Source organism: Corythoichthys intestinalis, chromosome 7, assembly GCF_030265065.1.
Source record: "Corythoichthys intestinalis isolate RoL2023-P3 chromosome 7, ASM3026506v1, whole genome shotgun sequence".
In the NCBI taxonomy this organism is placed as follows: Eukaryota; Metazoa; Chordata; class Actinopteri; order Syngnathiformes; family Syngnathidae; genus Corythoichthys; species Corythoichthys intestinalis.
The window spans coordinates 20,789,801-20,809,085 of NC_080401.1; the positions used below are offsets into that span (position 1 = coordinate 20,789,801).

The window sequence follows — 19,285 nt, forward strand, 5'->3', positions numbered from 1 at the left end:
GGAAACTTGCATTGCTTTCAAGGAAACCCTTTTACCTGTCCTGTTCAGCTGCTTTGACATGGAGAAAAGGAATCTGAGTGTCTTTATAGACTTAGTTTGGTGTATTCCCATTGTGGTTGTTTATATTGAGTTGTTTATTCAGAGAAAGTAGCTGGGCAGAAAAGGTTTTGGGGGACAGAGAGAATAGAAGAATAGACTGAAGAACAGAAGGAATAGTGATACCAAAAATAAATAAATAATTCAATATATGCTACTGTACAAGTAGCATTGCTGTCTACTTTTACCAAGCAGACACTATCTGGGGAGGGGATAGCGACTACCTGAAAATGAGGAAGAAGGGAGATAAGACAGATGAAAGTGCATGCATGGGTGAGAGCGCAAATAATGTTAGTAATGTGTAGTGGGGAAGCAAGTTTTAGGACAAATCAATCAATCGACATCCTACAGTGTGTTGAGTGGCACCTAGTCACGCGGAGAGTGTGACTGCTGTGCGGGAACCACTGCCCAAGCCAGATACCGCCCCACCATCCCAGGTTTGAGCAAGCAGGGTGCTGGAGTGTATTCCACCTCACCTCCAGCCGTAGGCAGGGTTCACTAGGAATTTGTTGTCAACCAATTGCAGTGCACAAGGAGACAAACAACCTTTTACACAGACACTCATACCTGGGGCTCGATAATTTAAAATGGTCAATCAGCCTACTACGCCGCATGTTTTTGGGATGTGGGAGGAAGTTGGAGTACCTGTAGAAAACCCATGCAGGCGCGCAAAGAACATGTAAAGTCCACACAGAAAGGCCACAGCCTAGGATTGAACCCTTGGTCTCAGAATTGTGAGGCAGATGTGCAAACCACTCTTCTACCGTGCCACCAGACTTTCCCATTGAAAAATAATTAAAAAAATAAATAAATAAAAAAACATTGTTCCACATGTAGTGTTTGCAAGATTTGTTTAAACTAGGCAATTTTTCTATTCAGGTCATTTGATAGTCGTTTTGAGGCCCTCATTTTGCCTCGCTTCACTCAAGGTTAAAAAAGAAACACAGCATGAAATCAACCAACTGCATTTTCTCATTATTTCAGGCATCATCCTATGAGTTTCAAGGACATGTCATGCCAATTTTGCTTTCCAATGAACCAGTGCTAATATGTTACAGATTTTCAAGTCAATAAAATGGCTGGGTTTTGATGCACATTGCAATTCTTCCATTAGTCCGTTAGTCCAATTAAAATAGTTTTATTTCCAAAATGTTAGTCAGTAGTCCATCACTAATTTTATACTTTGTTTATCAAAATAAAGTTGCTGATACAAACACCCAATTATTCATTAATCAAAATATTGGAAATTGTTAAGGAATCCCAAACTTATACAACTGCGAATTAGATGATAGAGCACTACAATGCCACTAACACACAAGTGTTATTTGTGTGTTGAGCTCCTAATTATTACAGTTTATCAGTAAGCAACAAAATGATTTTTTTTTTTTTTTTTTGCATGCTGTTTTGTCTTTCTAGTCTGGCTGACTGGGAGGACTACATAGAACACTTTAAGAGAACCCTGTCTAGCACCCTCTACTGCAGTTCCATGTTCATTCGGACATACATGGTTAAATCCTCCTATGCTAGTTGTGGCAAATAAGTGGCCTTTGTTCCTTAACACTGGCAATAAAAAGACAAAGGTGTGTTTTCTGTGCGCACTGTTTTCAAACGCAGATAAAGTCAACAGCATGGACGGGAAACATATATCCGTTTTATGTGGATTACTGCTTTTCATTTCAATCCAAAGGAGTGTCTCTGTTAATGGTAAAGATTTATTCATTTCATTATAGTTCACATGTTGTCTCTTTGTGTGTATGCATCTATATATACTCTCTCTCTCCATGACGACGATTTTAATTTATATATACATACATATACATATATATATGTTGGAAAACACTCAGGTGACTTGAAGTTCCGCTCTGAGACCCCCAATTTGGCCAAATTTCTAAATTGTTCGATATGCATGTGTGATACATCATTGGGAAGCTTAAAATCTCCATTTTCTGGGGAAAGAAAAATAGGAGGGTATTTAAAAAAAAAAAAAAAAAAACATTTTAAACAGCAAAACCCTAACTGGAGGCGAGAGCACGCGAGAGCAGAATTAAAGACGCCACGAGTTTAACGAGATATTATCGCTTGCTTACCTTATTTCGATCCAAAAACTCCATGTAGCATGTATAACTGAGTGTCAAGACACAGCTGTGAATGGCCACAGCCGGATTTTTTTATTTTATTTTATGGGTGAATAATGGTGATATAACAAGGGTCGCGATGCAGAAATAGCAGACAACAAGGGGTGGTTGAGATTTTCTTTTTCATATAGTTACCCTTTTAAATGTTATTTTTCAATTTTTCTTTGTTTGGATTGATTATTTATCATCTAACACATCTGGGAAAATGCAGCAGTAACAAAAATAAAATACAATTAAGCGATAGTTATAAGGTAGATAGCTGTGACTTTTTTACAGACGCCAAATTTTTCATTGTGATGTAATTTGTTTGAAAGTTTAAAATATACAAGTGAATAATTTTTTAAAGTCGTTTTTTTTTTTTTTTAGCTAAATATTAGACATCAATTATTGATTCAAAGCTAAAAATGACAGGCATTTTGAATAAGAAATATGATTACTTAGCTTCTTTTTATGGCTAGGTTGAAACAAAAGCGGTTGCGCGACGTCTGTAAACGGGGGTTTTCAGGGTAAAACGGACAAATTAAAAATAATTTGGGGGCTTCATGCGCCATGAATCTGCTATAGCAGCATATAGACATATTATTCTATCAAACAGAACAGTTATTTTGGCTTAAAATACAGCAGTTTCTTTTAAGGAGGAGTGCAAGAGCAGAAACTGCTATTTCAGTCTTGTCTGTGTTTTCCGCCATATATATGTCCGTTTTACCCTGAAAACCCCCGTTTACAGATGTCGCACAACCGCTTTTGTTTCAACCTAGCCATAAAAAAAAGGTAAGTGATTATATTTATTATTCAAAATGTCTGTCATTTTTAGCTTAGAACCATTAATTGATGTCTAAATTTTAGTTAAAAAAATAGATTTAAAAAAATTATTCACTCGCATATTTTAAACTTTTAAACGAATCATGTCACAATGAAAAATTTGACGCCTGTAAAAAAGTCACGGATACTGTATCTACCTCATAACTATCGCGTAATTGTATTTTTTTTTTTTGTTACTGTCGCATTTTCCCCGATATGCTAGATGATAAATAATCGATCCAAACAAACAAAAAAAAAAAATAATTTGAAAAAAATAAGTTTAAAAGGGTAACTATATGAAAAATCTCAACCACTCCTTGTTGTCTGCGATTTCTGCATGGTGACCCTTGTTATAGCACTATGTTTCACCCATAAAATCCACAAAACATCCGGCTGTGGCCATTCACAGCTGTGTCTTGACACTCGGTGATTCATGCTACATGGAGTTTTTGGATCGAAACAAGGTAAGTACACGATAATATCTCGTTAAAATTGTGGCGTCTTTAATTCTGCTCTCGCGTGCTCTCACCTCCAATTAGGTTTTGCTGCTTAATTTTTATTTTTATTTTTTTAATGCCTTCCTGTTCAAAATTTTTGTTCCCCCAGAAAATTGAGATTTTAAGCTTTCCAATGATGCATCACATATGCATTTCTGACAATTTTGAAAGTTGGCCAAATTAAGGGTTTCAGAGCGGAACTTTAAGTCACCTGAGTGCTTTCCGCCATAAATATATAAATTAAAATCGCCGTCTCGCCCGCCCGGGCGGTATGGTCTCCCCTTTCAAGCTCGGGTATTTATATATATGTATATATACTGTATATCGGAAAACACTCAGGTGACTTGAAGTTCCGCTCTGAGACTGCCAATTTGGCCAACTTTCAAAATTGTCCGATATGCATGTGTGATACATCATTGGAAAGCTTAAAATCTCAATTTCCTGGAGGAAGAAAAACTTTGAACAGGAGGGCATTTAAAAAGAAAAAAATTAAACAGCAAAACCCTATTTGGAGGTGAGAGCACACGACAGCAGAATTAAAGACGCCATGACTTTAACGAGATATTATTGCGTACTTACCTTGTTTTGATCCCAAAACTCGATGTAGCATGTATAACGGAGAGTCAAGACACAGCTGTGAATGGCCACAGCTGGATTTTTGGGGGATTTTATGGGTGAAACATGGTAATATAACAAGGGTCGCGATGAAGAAATCGCAGACATCAAGGAGTGGTCGAGATTTTTATTTTCATATATTTACCCTTTTAAAGTTTTTTTTTTTTTTTTTACAATTTTCTTGGTTTGGATCAATTATTTATCATCTAAAACATTGGAGAAAATTCCAGTCTTCTCTGACTGGACATCCGCCCTGCGCTCCGTCGCGGGTCGCTGGCTGGGCGCCGGTGTATCAGGGGGGTGTTGCCTGCACCGGCGGGGGACCCTGCCCTGCCTTGGGCTTGGTGGGCCGCTGGGGGTCCTGTGGCGTGCCGTCCCGGTTGGGGGGCGATGGCGCCTTTGCTGGGCTGCGGGAGGAGGGATGGGCTGCGCTTGAGGCAGTTTTTGTCATATATACACACATGCGCACACACACTGTTTGTATACACCATCATTTTCAGACTATAAACTGCTACTTTTCAACCCACTTTAAAGCCTGCAGTTTACAGTCCAGTGTGATTTATTTTTTTATTTTTACAGGCTAATGAGCTGCACATCATTTGGTGTAACTATCCAATGATATACAGTAATCAGGACACCTGCACCTTATATTGTATTAGTGCGGCTTATGTTGTATGAACAAACATATGCATGCACACATAGATGCCAGGTGGTGCTTAGGCACTGGCCCTTGCCATCTTAACCGAACAAGTCCCCTTATCAAGGTTATTAAGTCATGATCATTATTGTTAGTAATGCGTGTGCCCTCCCAAGCGCTGCAGCCAGAATCAGAGCGCCCTCTGTCCTTCAAACGGGCAAACACATGCCCTCCTGTGAACGCGCAGCGCGGACACGAAGGCCGCACATATTTGAAGTAGATGCAATAACAACAACTAATAGGTGCCATTCATGCCTTCTCTTCTCTCTCTCTCTCCTCACCCCTGCCTGCAGCCCCTACGCAGAGGTAACACACAATGAGTCGGATCTCGAGTGTACTATACGTTTGTGCCCCCCTAAACCTGAAGTACCCTTTGTCTCTGTGCATTTCTCTAAATTTGCCTGCTGCCCAGTCCCACCTGCTAAACAAGATGGGCTAGCCGCTCGAGATAATTCAATTAATAGATGTAATGTGGCGACCAGCAGTCCAGCACACAACTAGTGTCAGTAGGAAAAACAAATAAAATTATATATCATTGCTCAATATTTAGTAATGTGTTTGCATGTTTAATACTAGTACAGCTACTTCAGGAGAATGTTGCTACATTACAAAAAATAATAAGAATCAAAATAAACACACAAAAAAATATATACATATTTGAAACTCACCTGGAGGCAGTGAGACTGAGTGTATGTAGTAGAAAGTGAATGATATGCTCCAAGAAAACTGTAGGCTCCTTCGTTTGAGTATGGACTCACAGATACACTGTTATTACATCAATGCAGGTTTAAAGTAGGCTATAAGCATTATTTATTTGCTAAATGCCAAACATTAAATTAGTCGTGTAGTGTATGTGCCCTGAGGTAATGTCACCAAGCAGGCTTATATATATATATATATATATGTATGTATATATTCCACTTACAATAATTACTTAATATTTCTGCAATGTGATTTCTTTCTTTTATTAATTCACATTGTTCTAACGTGGCAACCAGGCTGTGAGCAAAAAGTGCCCTTTTTTCCCCTCTGGGAACCTGCCCAAATTGTCTGTGCACAACACTGTGAACAAATATTTATTTTTATCGCATTTGGTGCGGGCGGCTAATAGCCGGGTGCACTTCATCGTCCAAACATTACTGAAACATCCCAGTCCAACCTTGGATTATATTCATCACTATTTATTTCCTTTCTAAAGAAGAAGAGCTCCATGCCAGTTATTGGAACAACAAAGCAAAGCAATCCCTTCACACTGCCCTCAACATTCAGCCTAATCTCCACAAAGCCAAGAACATCATCCTTTTCCTGGGGGACGGTGAGTACAGCAAAGACATTATCTCCCAAATTAAACAGCCTCTTTGAATTAGTAAGTAATTATATGCCATTGGATCAAGGAAGTGAAAGTTTAATCACCATGGTAGTACAGTTCTCAAGTGAAGTGATCAAATTAGTGTGAACTTAATAGCCCTAAAAGGTATTATGACTTGTTTTTCAAGTTGTTAGGGAGGAAGGGGGAAAAAACAGAGAAATATTTTGACAGTTGTCTGTTTTGTGTCTGTTTGCTCAGGTGACTTCTGATAGCCTTGTAGATAATGAAAATGTTGGGGTCAACAGTACACTCTGTAAAACTGTAATTAACTATTCCTACTTAAGTTAAATTTGTTAACTTCGCTTAAATCTGAATACCGGTAATCTGTTGATCCATTTAAATCAATATGATTAAGGAACTGAAAAGTCAAAAAGAAAGTACACAACTAAATTCCTTTATGGGAACTGGACTTTAAACTTTTTATTATGGGGACAAGTGGTCTGAAGTCACCCACAACAATGTTGAGCCATCAAGTCAGAATTTAGGAATGAAAATGTTTGATCTTTAGTGTGTTTGATAATGTGCAATGGCAGGTTTACGTTGGAGTTGTTATCTAACATTTAGGTTTTTTACCTCTTCCCAGGAATGGGAGTAACAACTGTTACTGCTGCCCGCATTCTCAAAGGCCAAATGGAAAAGCAGTCTGGAGAAGAGACCAGTCTGGTCATGGATACCTTCCCTCATCTGGCACTGTCTAAGGTCAGTGAACTCAACATAGTTCAGGTTACAAAAATGCAGAACACTGTTCATCGCAAATATTGGTAACACTTTACAATAAGGGTCCCTTAATTACCATTAGTTAATGCATATTTAGACAATAACTCATGTTTAAGTAACATTACAATAATTCATTTAATCCCTTATCTAACATTCTTAATATGTTAATTAACATGAGTTAATGCATTAGTTATGCATTTTAAGACAATAACTAATTCTTAAGTAACATTACAATAATTAATATAATTGCTTATCTAACATTTATTAATATATTAATCGACATGAGTTAATGCATAAGTTAATGCATTAGTTAATGCAAAACCAGACAGTAACTAATAGTTTGGTAAAATTAAAAATATATATAAGCCTATATAGGGTTAGGTTTTAGGGTTAGAGTTTGTTAACTTAAGCATTTATTATTTCTTAGTTAAGGGACACATGTGCTACACTTTACAATAAGGGTCCAAAAAGCATTCAGTAATGGTTAATAAAGGTTAAGGGGGGGAACTTAAGCATTTATAATTTCTTAGTTAAGGGACACATGTGCTGCGCTTTACAATATGGGTCCAAAAAGCATTCAGTAATGGTTAATAAAGGTAGAGAGGGGGGAACTTAAGCATTTATAATTCCTTAGTTAAGGGATACGCGTGCTACACTTTACAATAAGGGTCCAAAAAACATTCAGTAATGGTTAATTAAGGTTAAGTAATACTTATGAGGTAGGTTCGCGTGAAATAATACCATATTTAAGGTTAGGTTATGATATATAATATATATAATACATAACATTAATTCACATGTACATTAGTGCATTAATAAATAGTTATTAATGTATACTGGTACTAGTAAGTGATTATGTCATTTTAAAATGAGAAACATTGCTCTGTGAGTCCTTGGGTGCTGCTAACCTAACCTTAAGTATGGTATTATTTCACGCGAACATACTTCATAAGTATTACTTAACCTTAATTAACCATTACTGAATGTTTTTTGGACCCTTATTGTAAAGTGTAGCACATGTGTCCCTTAACTAAGAAATTATTAATGCTGAAGTTCCCTCCATTAACCTTTATTAACCATTACTGAATGCTTTTTGGACCCTTATTGTAAAGGCATCAGGCAGCATAGAGTGAGATCTCGGGACAGTCAAAACCAATCTGGGCTATTCAGACTGAGAAGCATTTTGTCCATATCTGATATGAAACTACCTTAATCTTAATAAAACATCATAAATAATATATATATTTTAACGAAGTGTAGGTTGCTTAGTCAACACAATGCGGATAAATAAGTAGATACCACAAGACAAGTTTTTTTTTTTTTTTTTTTTTTTTTTTTTTTTTAAGTGGAATGCTCGGAACTGCTTTCTTTCGTAGAGAGTCACAAACCCGGCAAGTAAAAACCATTCTGCCTGCTCAGCTACACCATACATACAGGAAAAATATCAATTATTTCGGAATGCAATCAGAGGGGTTTCGAGCAGCCTTAATTTCTTTACAAGGAAGTCAGGAGGTATTAAGGAGTCATTAAAATTGCCCAATTATCATTGATTAGAAGGCCCCTAAACGGCACTGCTCGTTTATGTCAAGACAGAGCATGCGCAGACAGCACCAAACCTGACAACTTTCCGAATCACTTAGACATGACAGGAGTTTACGTTTAATCAGATTGGGAAACGGAATATACTTTCCCTTTGCACCAGAATTCAGGTTCAGCCTGTTTTTTCTGATTGAGGTGTTTGAGTTGCTGAGGTAGAGCATTTTCATACGGTTTGGGCTTAAATGCTTATTCTAATCGGAATATTTGGCTTCATGTAAACCAGGCTATCGTTTTGTCTCAGGTCAAAAAAATCAGAAGCAATGCATAAAGACAATGATGATATGCTGAAACCATACCGACAGAACAAATAGTCACTAAATCAAGAGATATGAAATAAATACAAAGAAATAAATATTCTTATATAATAACACATCAAATGGAAAACGAAGCAAAAATTCATGACACGTTTCCACAAAGCCCTGGTTCAATACCTCAGCCAGTATATACTCAAACTACATGTTTAAAGTGTCATCAACATATTCTTTCAATTGTTATTATTATTTGCAATTTAAAATTGCAATCCCTATTGAACTTACTTTGAAAATGAACACGATGATGTGGAATGTTCGCTATTGTGTTTTGCCTTGCAGACATATAATGTAGATCAACAAATGCCTGATAGTGCTGGCACAGCCACTGCATACTTATGTGGCGTGAAGGCCAACTATGGTACCCTGGGTGTCACTGCTGCCACTCCAAGGTACAACTGCAGTCTCACCTATGGGAATGAAGTCAAATCTGTGCTATATCGGGCCAAGCAAGCAGGTAACAGTTTTAGTCAGCTATTTGTAAAGATCAGTCTACTTAAAAATGATGTAAATCACTACAGTGTATTTCAGGAAATAAAGCTAAATTAAAACCAGTTTTATCATAAGGATGTACTGAATAGTTTGATGTCTCACTGACTACATACTGTGTACAGTACATGCACCCAATAACCCTTTTATAATCAGGATAATGCCGGTTACGCAAGGCCATACAAACATATTCAAAACATTAATCTGCTCATATTTGGGTTTTTAAAAACTCAATTGGCTACTCATGGGTTCATTTTTTTCTAACCCCAATAACTGCTCATGTATACACGATCGACTCAACTCTTTAGAAATTTGGGTTCTGCGCATGCTCCATTCGCAAGAAATCTTTCTTTTGAGTACTGGAAGTAGTTGTTGCAGCATAATAACCAGAAAAAGTGCATAGCTAAACCCTTTTGGAGTGAGAAGGAAACTCATAACTTCATCAGTGTAGTGAAAGACTAAAAAATGTTGTCTTTTATTAGCGGTAGAAAGAACCGGAAAAGCGAGATTTACAAAGTGGTGAGCAAAAAGTTACAAGTAATGTTAGGTGGATTTGCAACAGAATTGAATTGATTCATGACTTTCTCTGTTATTGTTCTCGATTATTGTTTGTTTTGGGTTTTTTTCCACTGTAAAGCACACTTGACTATAAGCTATGAAAACTGAATTTGCTCAGATAGAAGCTGCAGGGTTCAAACCTGAATACTGGCTCCATTTTAACGCGAACGTAACTGATGGCAGTGGCGGGCCGAGCATTTGATACTTCGACCTTTAGTGGAATTTACCCAAAGTAATCCACCTTTTAATACCATCACTGCTAAATTATTGAAAGCATTAATTTGCTATGCAAAAATGCAATATAATCATTATACCGTATCTTTAATGTGTCTGGGGTAAATATGAAATCTGTTTGGTTCAAGCGATAATCCCATTGTCAGAAGCCATTGAAGTTAGATCAGTTTAGTCCCATTATTAGTACAAATTTAAGTTAAATCCATTTGGCATACGTACAGTATTTAATAGTATGACAAAACAGTTTTCTGTTATGGTTCGTGGATGGGAGAGGATCCCAAAGCAGACAACGGGACGACAGGCTGAAAACAAAAATGTTTTTGTTTATTGTTGGGGCGTTGCTGGCGAGATCCAGACCGACGTGAGGCAGGAAAGGCTCGGGGAGGGGGGGAATCAGAAGAATAGTAGTCAAAATGTAAGTAAGGCGGGATACAACTGACAGCAGAACTAGACGAGTTGATCTGACGACGAGGTGAGGCGTCCACTGGCTTTTTCAAGGCTGCCGATTGTGATAGCCTGCACCTGTGGCCGCTTCACCCATCTGGCATTCAACCTGCAATCAGAAAACTCATGCACGCCTGCCCCAAGTGGGCCAGGCAGAGGCCCTAACAGTTTTCTGGCATCTGCTGTGCGCTGCAAGAGCAAACCATAAAATAAAAATCAAAACAAAGTTGATGACATCACATTTATAAGTGGGCGTATTTTATTTTATTTTTATTAGACAGGAGATGGAAAAATATTCTTAGATAATTACCATGTATTACTCAGAGCACACATGAAAAAGAAAAAGCTAAACAGAGACATCTTGTCTTCTCACCACTCAAAATTACACATGCAAGACTAAGATATAGGCCAACTGTATATATAATTTTACAGGAAGTGATTTTCTGTCATCATGTGTGGTCTTTGATGCATATAAAATCATTTGCGTTATCATTATTTATAAAACAAAATGTGCAAAAAGTAAGAATGGTTGAATATTTTATGGTTGTATAATTCTGAATTAAACTTGGTGGTCTGACAAATATGGGGGTCTAGATTAGTGACTATCGTCATTATTCAGCAATTGTTTATGAATTTTAGAACTATTAAAAAAAAAAAAAATCAAACATTGTATGCCCAGTTCAGAGGCCCAACACACAGACAAAATATTAAAAGGGATGGGAGGTGACACAGCAAAATAAATAGTGATTGTGATGGGCGCAGTAATGTATGATGGGATAATGTAAGTCATTCTTAGATCCCATAACTGACAGCAAGCATGCCCATTACTGATAGGGTACACTGCAACATTGGAGAAGGGCGGTCAATCTAGATTATTATCATTATTATTATTATTTATTTATTTATTTTTGTGGATTTCTGTTTCACATGACCAGACTGTATATTTATTTCAGGAAAATCTGTAGGGATTGTCACCACAACCCGAGTGCAGCATGCATCTCCAGGTGCAAACTATGCTCACACTGCCAATCGAGGTTGGTATGCAGACTCGGATCTCTCCGATGAGGCCCGCGCAAATGGTTGTCGAGACATTGCACACCAGCTTGTTAACAACGTTGAGATAAATGTAAGATTTTTAAAAAGAACTTAAATAATTTCACTGTCTGTCTGCCATTTATATATAATAATGCAAACTTATAATGTGCCTGATCAAGGTTATACTTGGTGGTGGTCGACAGTACATGATTCCCAGGGACATGCAAGACCCGGAATATACTAGTGTAAAAGGAGATAGGGATGATAAACGAAATCTTATTGTTGAATGGCTAAACAATAAAAAGGTAAATGACCATTACATTACCAAGATCATTAAACGTGTTAACAAGTAATTTGCATTAGAAGGGTTAATGTGTTAAAAATTACCGTCCAAAACTTCTTTACTTGTTTTTATGTGTTTTTCATTGTTAACAGAATGCTAAATATGTTTGGAACAAAAAAGAATTTGATGCAGTGGACCCCGCAAACACAGATTTCCTAATGGGTGAGCGCGTTTCCAAAAATTCTTCAACTTACCTCAATCTTACATTGTGCACTTTTGTTGATGATTAATTTAACTCTCTTTTCAAACTCATATTACAAGCTGACATTTTCTCCATTTAATGTTATTATTTTCACTTTCTTTAGGTCTTTTTGAGCCCAAGGACTGTCGCTTTGAGATGGAGCGTAATCCATTAACAGATCCATCCCTCACTGAGATGATGGAGAAAGCTATAAAGATTCTTAGCAAAAACCCAAAAGGCTATTTCCTTTTTGTGGAAGATAAGTACAAATATTTTATATTGTTCAAATCCACAAAATGTAGATTATAGTACCTGTACATGGGACAAACTTGACATCAATAAGTATTCAATTAGTAAGTTGGCTTCCCCAACCATTAACAGTTCACTTTTTATGATTTTTTTGAAAAATATCATTCATTTTACACATGCTTCACATATAGTCAGGGGTGTACATAAGTGGTCCGCATGCGCGTATGCGTACTGGAGGTAGACAAACGCGCTAGCCCTCAATAGCTTCCATACGCTTTTGCGTACCGATGGCTGACCACTGTATTTGCGGCGGACACGAGAAAATCACTTCTCAAAATGTCAAAGAGCCATGCCCCACTGAGTAATTATTTCCGTGTTGCCCCACCCCCGTCAAAAGACAGACAGACGACAGAGACGTCACCGGAGCTACCGAAAAAAAGGACTTTTGCTGACAAGTGACTGCAGGAGGTACCATGGCTAGAAGCAAATAATGCTCGCACGGAAATGTGGTTCAGAATTTGACGTGAGAATCCGAATGTCGCTGATGAGAGCAGCGCATTTTATGTAGGGTCAAAGAATTTCAGCCATTCAAACTTTGAAAAGCACGAAAAAACAGAGAGCATGTGGCAATTAAGCAAACTATCGATGTCAGACAGGACCCCACTCGCCCTATGGACAAGTAATGAAGAACAGCGCCATGCACTGACAAACGTGTTTTTGCTCGCATTTCACAAAGCTATACATGCACGTTCAATGAGCTCTTATGAGGAGGACATCCCACTTTTACAAAGGCTTGGAGTTTATGTAGGAGCCGCATATGATTCTTTACATTTCACTTGGGAGTAATGGCAATTATGTTGTGCCAGTTGATGTTAATCAAGCGTTAATTGTTAATGTAATTAATTAAAGGTAATTGGCTCAACGAAAAGCTTGTCATAATTTTATCGCATCAGGCGGGTCTGCTCCCAAGCTCAATGAGGACCAAGTCACATCTCCAGGTCCTCCTCTGAGAACCCGAGCAAAAAAAAATATGTGCGCCCCTGCATATAGTTACACTGTTGCAGCTACTGATGCACCAGAAAATTAATAATTCATGAGTATAATCCTCAAAAACACGTGCCTAACATTGCTAGTTCACTTTTGCTAACTTGTCAACAAAAACTGCCACAAACTGTTATGAGCCTGACCTATAGTAGCTTGCATTGTCAAGTATGGGACAAATGAGTAGGCGAGGACTAGGCAATGTCGACCCAAGTGCAAAGAAGTAGGGAGGCAAGGCAGACAGGGAAGAAGGTGCAAACTAAAAATGAAGAACTGAACAGAAGAGAGCTTAATAGACAGGGGGTAACATCTGACCAACATGTGACCAATCAACTCCCTTCTGCCTTCCGAAGGCAGAAGGGAGTTGATTGGTCACACAAACAAGAAGCAGGTGCAACAAGTGATAGCTCCCCTCTGCCTTTTGTGCTCACCCAGGTGTTCCTTGTTTTGCTACCCCGTCTTTGAGGACATTGAACAATCAGTCAGGTCCTTGAGAGTATCAATCCAGCCTGTTTGCCATGTCCCCCTCCTCTAACACACATGAATCAAATGGTCAGTTCATCAGCAAGCTCTGCAGAAGTCTCACAATGATCCTGATAATTTGATTCATGCATGTTGGAGGAGGGAGACATGGAAACCAGGCTGGATTGAGGCTCTCGGGGACTGGATTTGGCCAATCCCTGGAAAATTGCAACCCCCCCCAAAAAATAAAATAAAATAAAATAAAAATATATATATATATATGAACAAGTTTGGGTCTCAGGATGTTAAGCTCTCTCCTGTTTAGTGATTATCTGATGAGAAGTATTTGTGGCGCTGAAGTAGTAGGAATTATTGAGCGAGTATTATTTAAAGAAAAAAAAACGCCACCAGAGAGGATGAAGATTAGATATAGCCTACAGTGCCACCTCAAGATACGAAATTAATTCCTTCCGGAGTGGCGTTCGTATCATGATTTTTTCGTATAATGAATCGCCTAATTCATTCCAAACTCTAATTGAACACCAAATTAAATTTGCTGTCAGCCTTGCTGATTTCTTGTCTTTATTTGTAATCATTTGTCGACCCCTAGTGGGACTTAAGTGTAACTAGTTCATTAGGTTACAGCTCACTCTACAGACATTATCACATGACTGCTCGAGCTCATAGCAAACACAGAATGCTAAAAGACGAGCTAACTTCGGCAGCAATTGTATGATTGCGATGCTTGCTATTTCTTCTTGATATTTGTTTGCCTGGCACAGCCAAACAATTCTCCCTGTATTTTTCAAACACTGTGAGAAATAGTCTGGGACCCAGCCCATTAACGGCCACTCGAGCAAGGTACAAAATCAATCGTCCAATCAGATTCGTTTATTTGCGTGACGTGTTCTTAAAGAGTAACGTCACTCTTGCGCGCCTAAAGTCGTGTCTACAACAACACAGATAGCGAACGGGAGAGCCGAGAATATGTTCCAATCCGTGGTGAAACCAGTTTTAAATGACCAAAAACACATCGAAACAAGTCATTGACAACAGTCAACATGGCTCGCGCTAGCCATGTTGAATAAACTTCTCCATTCTCCGCTTACGCAAATTACTTGTCGCTTTAATAACGTCATGTCTGCCCGTCGCTGATTGGTCCACTCTGCTGTCTGTTTGCTGTGGCTTGCTCCGCCCTCGGAATTGATCCGCCGGACGGTCGCCAGACTCAATCGTTGGAACAGCGGTGAGTCTGGTATACCAGGCAAGATATTTGTGCCTTGAAAAAGCATTGCATGAAACTTACTGTATATTCGTCTTTTGTTTCATATATATGAGCATTGTGTAGCCTATTAAGATATATTTTGTTTCTTTACATTTACAGTCAAACATAGTTGCATTAATTAGTTGGTTGCATGCTGCGAGCAGGAATTATCTATTGCAGTACACATGATATTTTATATAATGAATAATTTTTTCATTATATAAAGCAAAAAAGGCTTTGAAAAACTTTTTGGAAATTAATTTTTCGTGAACCGAAGCTTTTGTATCTCCAGGTACCACTGTATAAGATTTATAGCGTGACAGTATAACCCGCCACTGAGTAGGTGTTACAAATGTCGGAAATATCGTCACATCACAGCAGTGACAGAGGATTATTATCATTGTAATCTATCATTGTTACTTCAAGTAATTAAAACAAATACAACTCAGGGCAACAACTCTGCAAAAAACATGAGATTTGCAATGACACCAAACATTCATGTCAAGTAGTGGGGTGCAAATTATTTACATATAACTTTTGGATGCAAGCAATTAAAAAAAAAAAAAAAATTAAGAAAATTGTGGGGTTTAAACCATCTTGTCATCAGCCCGTAGTTATTCAAGTTACTGCTGTGCACACAGAAATTCTACAAAACTGTTTCCTGATTTGGTCACGTGACAGTCCGCATAAGGCCTATTAAAGATGCGTATTATGCATAGCGCCATTATGTCTACTGCATACTACACCAATTGCCAGAGTGACATTGGCTAGGTTCATAATGCAGGTCTTAATGCCCAAATCCGATTTTTCTTCATATCTGCTTTATTGGCGTGCCTGTTCAGACTACCTTTCATCATTGAGCCCGTAAATGTAGTACGCATGCGCACTACCTTGCAGTCCGACACGCGCTTAGCAAACTTGCCTGCATCCACATCAAAACAAATGCCTACACATGCTGGTTCTATGTCATTCTAGGATGATCATTTTTTGATTTTCAAAAAGAGGACATAAATAACAGATATACAGACATAAATCATTCCCGTTTAGTCTTATATTCAAAGTTTATATGGATTGATAGAATGCATGCACGCACTGTGCATGCATGACACACACACATACAGGCAGTTTACCCCGACTCTTAGCCGTGTAAGCAATCTTGAAATATTGCTCATTTGATGCACAGAAAGAAAACCTAGCATTCTCTGCCCCCCCCCATTTAATTTTTTTATGACTGTTGTCAAGCCCGCCTCTTCCCTAAAAGCAAAGTTCAAGCTAGGCACTAACGCTAATGCACAGCTCCATCGCTGCTGTAGCTGCTTCTTTTGATCTTTGCTGATGTCATTGCTGCATGAAATCCAATTTGGGAGACTGGACAGTTCAGACCACAGCCACATTCTGGAAACAGATTTTAATCACATATGAAAGTGACTTAGATCGGATTTGAAATGGTCCATTTTAATGCGGCTTGTCCTGTTCATTCCGTCAGGTTAATGCCTGACTCGAGTCGGAAAAACACGAAAAAATCAGATTTGTGGATTAAGACCTGCGGTATGAACCTAGCCATTGTCATCTCTGCTAGGTCATGTAGGTGACTTGATTCCCCCCTTGATTCCTTGACTTGCGGGGATTATATTGTACGTCTATGTATGTTGAGAGACACAACTTCAGAGCATACTATAAAATGATCTCTGTAATGAAACAAAATGATTCAGCAATTAGAAGAAAGAGAAATTAACAAAATTATATTCAATGTTCAAGGGGGAGAATAGACCACGGCCACCATGATGGGATGGCCAAAAGAGCTCTCACTGAGGCAGTTGAGTTTGATCGAGCCATTGGGCGAGCAGCTGAACTCACAAATGAGTTGGACACCCTGTCGATAGTCACTGCAGACCACTCACACGTCTTCTCTTTTGGAGGACACTCAGCCAGAGGAAACCACGTGTTGGGTGATAAATTTACTTTGCTCAGGAGCTGAGTGAAAACCACTTTCTGATAACAGTTTATCACGCGATCTACAGGTGTTTCGCGGGGGGTTGCTGATGACTCAAAGAGCTTTACTATTGCTGGATATGCAAATGGTCCAGGGTACCAGTTTGTCAACGGAACTCGTCCAGACGTAAATGAGACAATTTCAAGTAAGTGGAGTGTCAATCGGTCTTTTTTAGAGTAGCTACAAACTATTATAGTAGCTCCATCTTGTGGCATTACATGCGAAGCCCTAGCTGTTCAGTGCAGTGTTTCCCTATCTTTGCTGCACCATGGCTCTGTAATTATAAAAATCACACAGGAAAGCTCCAGACAAAAATGTTCTAAAAACTAATAATTCTGGCATTTCTTGGATGATGATGATAAGGAATTAGTTTCACTTAAAGCTGATATAAACCTACTAGGAGATAGTCATGCTTTATCGTGTTTGCACATGCTTAAAGTGCTTGCATATTCTTAAACGTATGAAGTAAAGCATTTAACAATTACGCAGCATGCCTCCTTTCCTCTATCCTGAACACATTTAATACAATTTTACTACAGATGGCTGGTCTGAAGGTGCTGGAAGCTGAAACCTCCAAAAGGCTAGTTAACATTATTCACTTGTCCTTTCTCCTTCAGTGGGTGATGAGTACCTTCAACAGGCTACAGTGCCTCTTGATTCAGAGACTCACGGCATCGAGGATGTGGCCATCTTCGCCAAGGGTCCAATGTCACACCTCTTCCATGGGGTTCAGGAACAGAACTACATAGCCCATGTGATGGCTTACGCAGCTTGCCTTCCACCTTACGAGGATTGTAAACTCACACCTCCCAACCACGCTGGATCCCTCAACCCTAGCCTGCTACCCGCTCTTTTTGGCTTAATTATATTCTTTGTCTTCTTGTCATAGTTGTGCCAATCATTATTTGTTATTCTTACTAAAAATGTATTTCGTGGTAAAACCCTGTCAATCTGAAATTTCAAGTCATTTGTATTTATTGACCTAAAATGATTGTCCGTTATGTGTACATTAATATTCAGTATCATTGGGGCCTGAAGCCATTGTTTTCAAGACAATTTTTTTTTTAAATTTGAAAAGCATTGTTGCAGTTATTTTTGAACACCTGTCCATGTTATATCAATCCATCTATTTGTCCACATAATGCTTATCCTTACTAAGGTCAAGGGCATGCTAAGGGCTATGCACAGGAAGAACAGAGCCTGGGATTGAGCCGTTGATCGGAGAACTGTGAAGTAGATGTGTTAACCACTCAGTCACCATGCCACGTTGGGCCAGAAGTCCAGCTCTATCAGAATCTTGTGGAGGGTTACCCAACATGTTTGATGGTTACCCAAAAGTCATGAAGTTCAAAGGTAATGCTACACGATACTAAGGAAATCTACGAGATAGACATTTTGAGCTCTGAGAAACTAAACTTTTCAAAGAAATGTTCTCTCTCATTATTGTGGCGAGTGCCAGCACCTTATTTGGCATGGGATGAAAAAGGTTCTCCGGACATCTGTGAAAAACCTATGAAAAAACGTTCACAATCTATCGCCGTGAAGTTGACGAGGGGAATGACTCCCATATCCTTGCCTTTTTAAGAAGAAAAACATTCATTTTCCCAGGTGTCCAGCAGATTAAGTAAACACAGTAATATATTAGCAATGAATGAATATGTGAGAATTTTCTTTTAATAGGGTGCCGTTTGGGCGAAACAGAGTGGACACAAACAGAGGGGACATTTTGTGCTAAAGTTAGCGCTGAGCCTAGCTTTGCTAGCATAATAGCTAACATGACTTTATATACTTAAAGAGAAATATCATTTTACATATGAAATTATGCAATTCAATTAATTTCTTTGGTATATTGCTTTAAGAAAGTGGACACATTATGATGAACCACACTGATCGTATTTCATAAAACTGCAAAATTAGATTTCTACAGGACGTAAAAAAAATAAAATTGCTTACCATACAGTTGAATTTCCCGCCACTTGTGTGATGTTATCGCAGAAGAGTGATGCCTTTAATAAGTAGGGAATTTTCTTGAAGGAAAACTAAAACAACTTTACAAAATGGACAGTGACACTGGGGATGAAGAGAAAACTTTTTTTCAATTAAATACTATATTTTAAGATTGATTCGTTTTGTTTTGTTTTGTCAGTTTATTTAAAAT

General features: G+C 38.3%; 1 protein-coding gene across 1 annotated transcript; it reads left to right on the top strand.

The window, feature by feature from the left end:
• Positions 1–683: 683 nt before the first annotated feature.
• LOC130918388 (alkaline phosphatase-like) lies at positions 684–18,975 on the top strand. Its single transcript, XM_057840072.1, has 13 exons — positions 684–775; positions 1,513–1,628; positions 1,711–1,800; positions 6,040–6,156; positions 6,794–6,909; positions 9,117–9,291; positions 11,513–11,685; positions 11,774–11,899; positions 12,030–12,099; positions 12,243–12,381; positions 16,893–17,083; positions 17,156–17,272; positions 17,745–18,975. Exons 1-13 carry the CDS (start codon positions 684–686, stop codon positions 18,014–18,016), a joined length of 1,794 nt encoding a protein of 597 aa, XP_057696055.1. The 3' UTR covers positions 18,017–18,975.
• Positions 18,976–19,285: the final 310 nt, after the last annotated feature.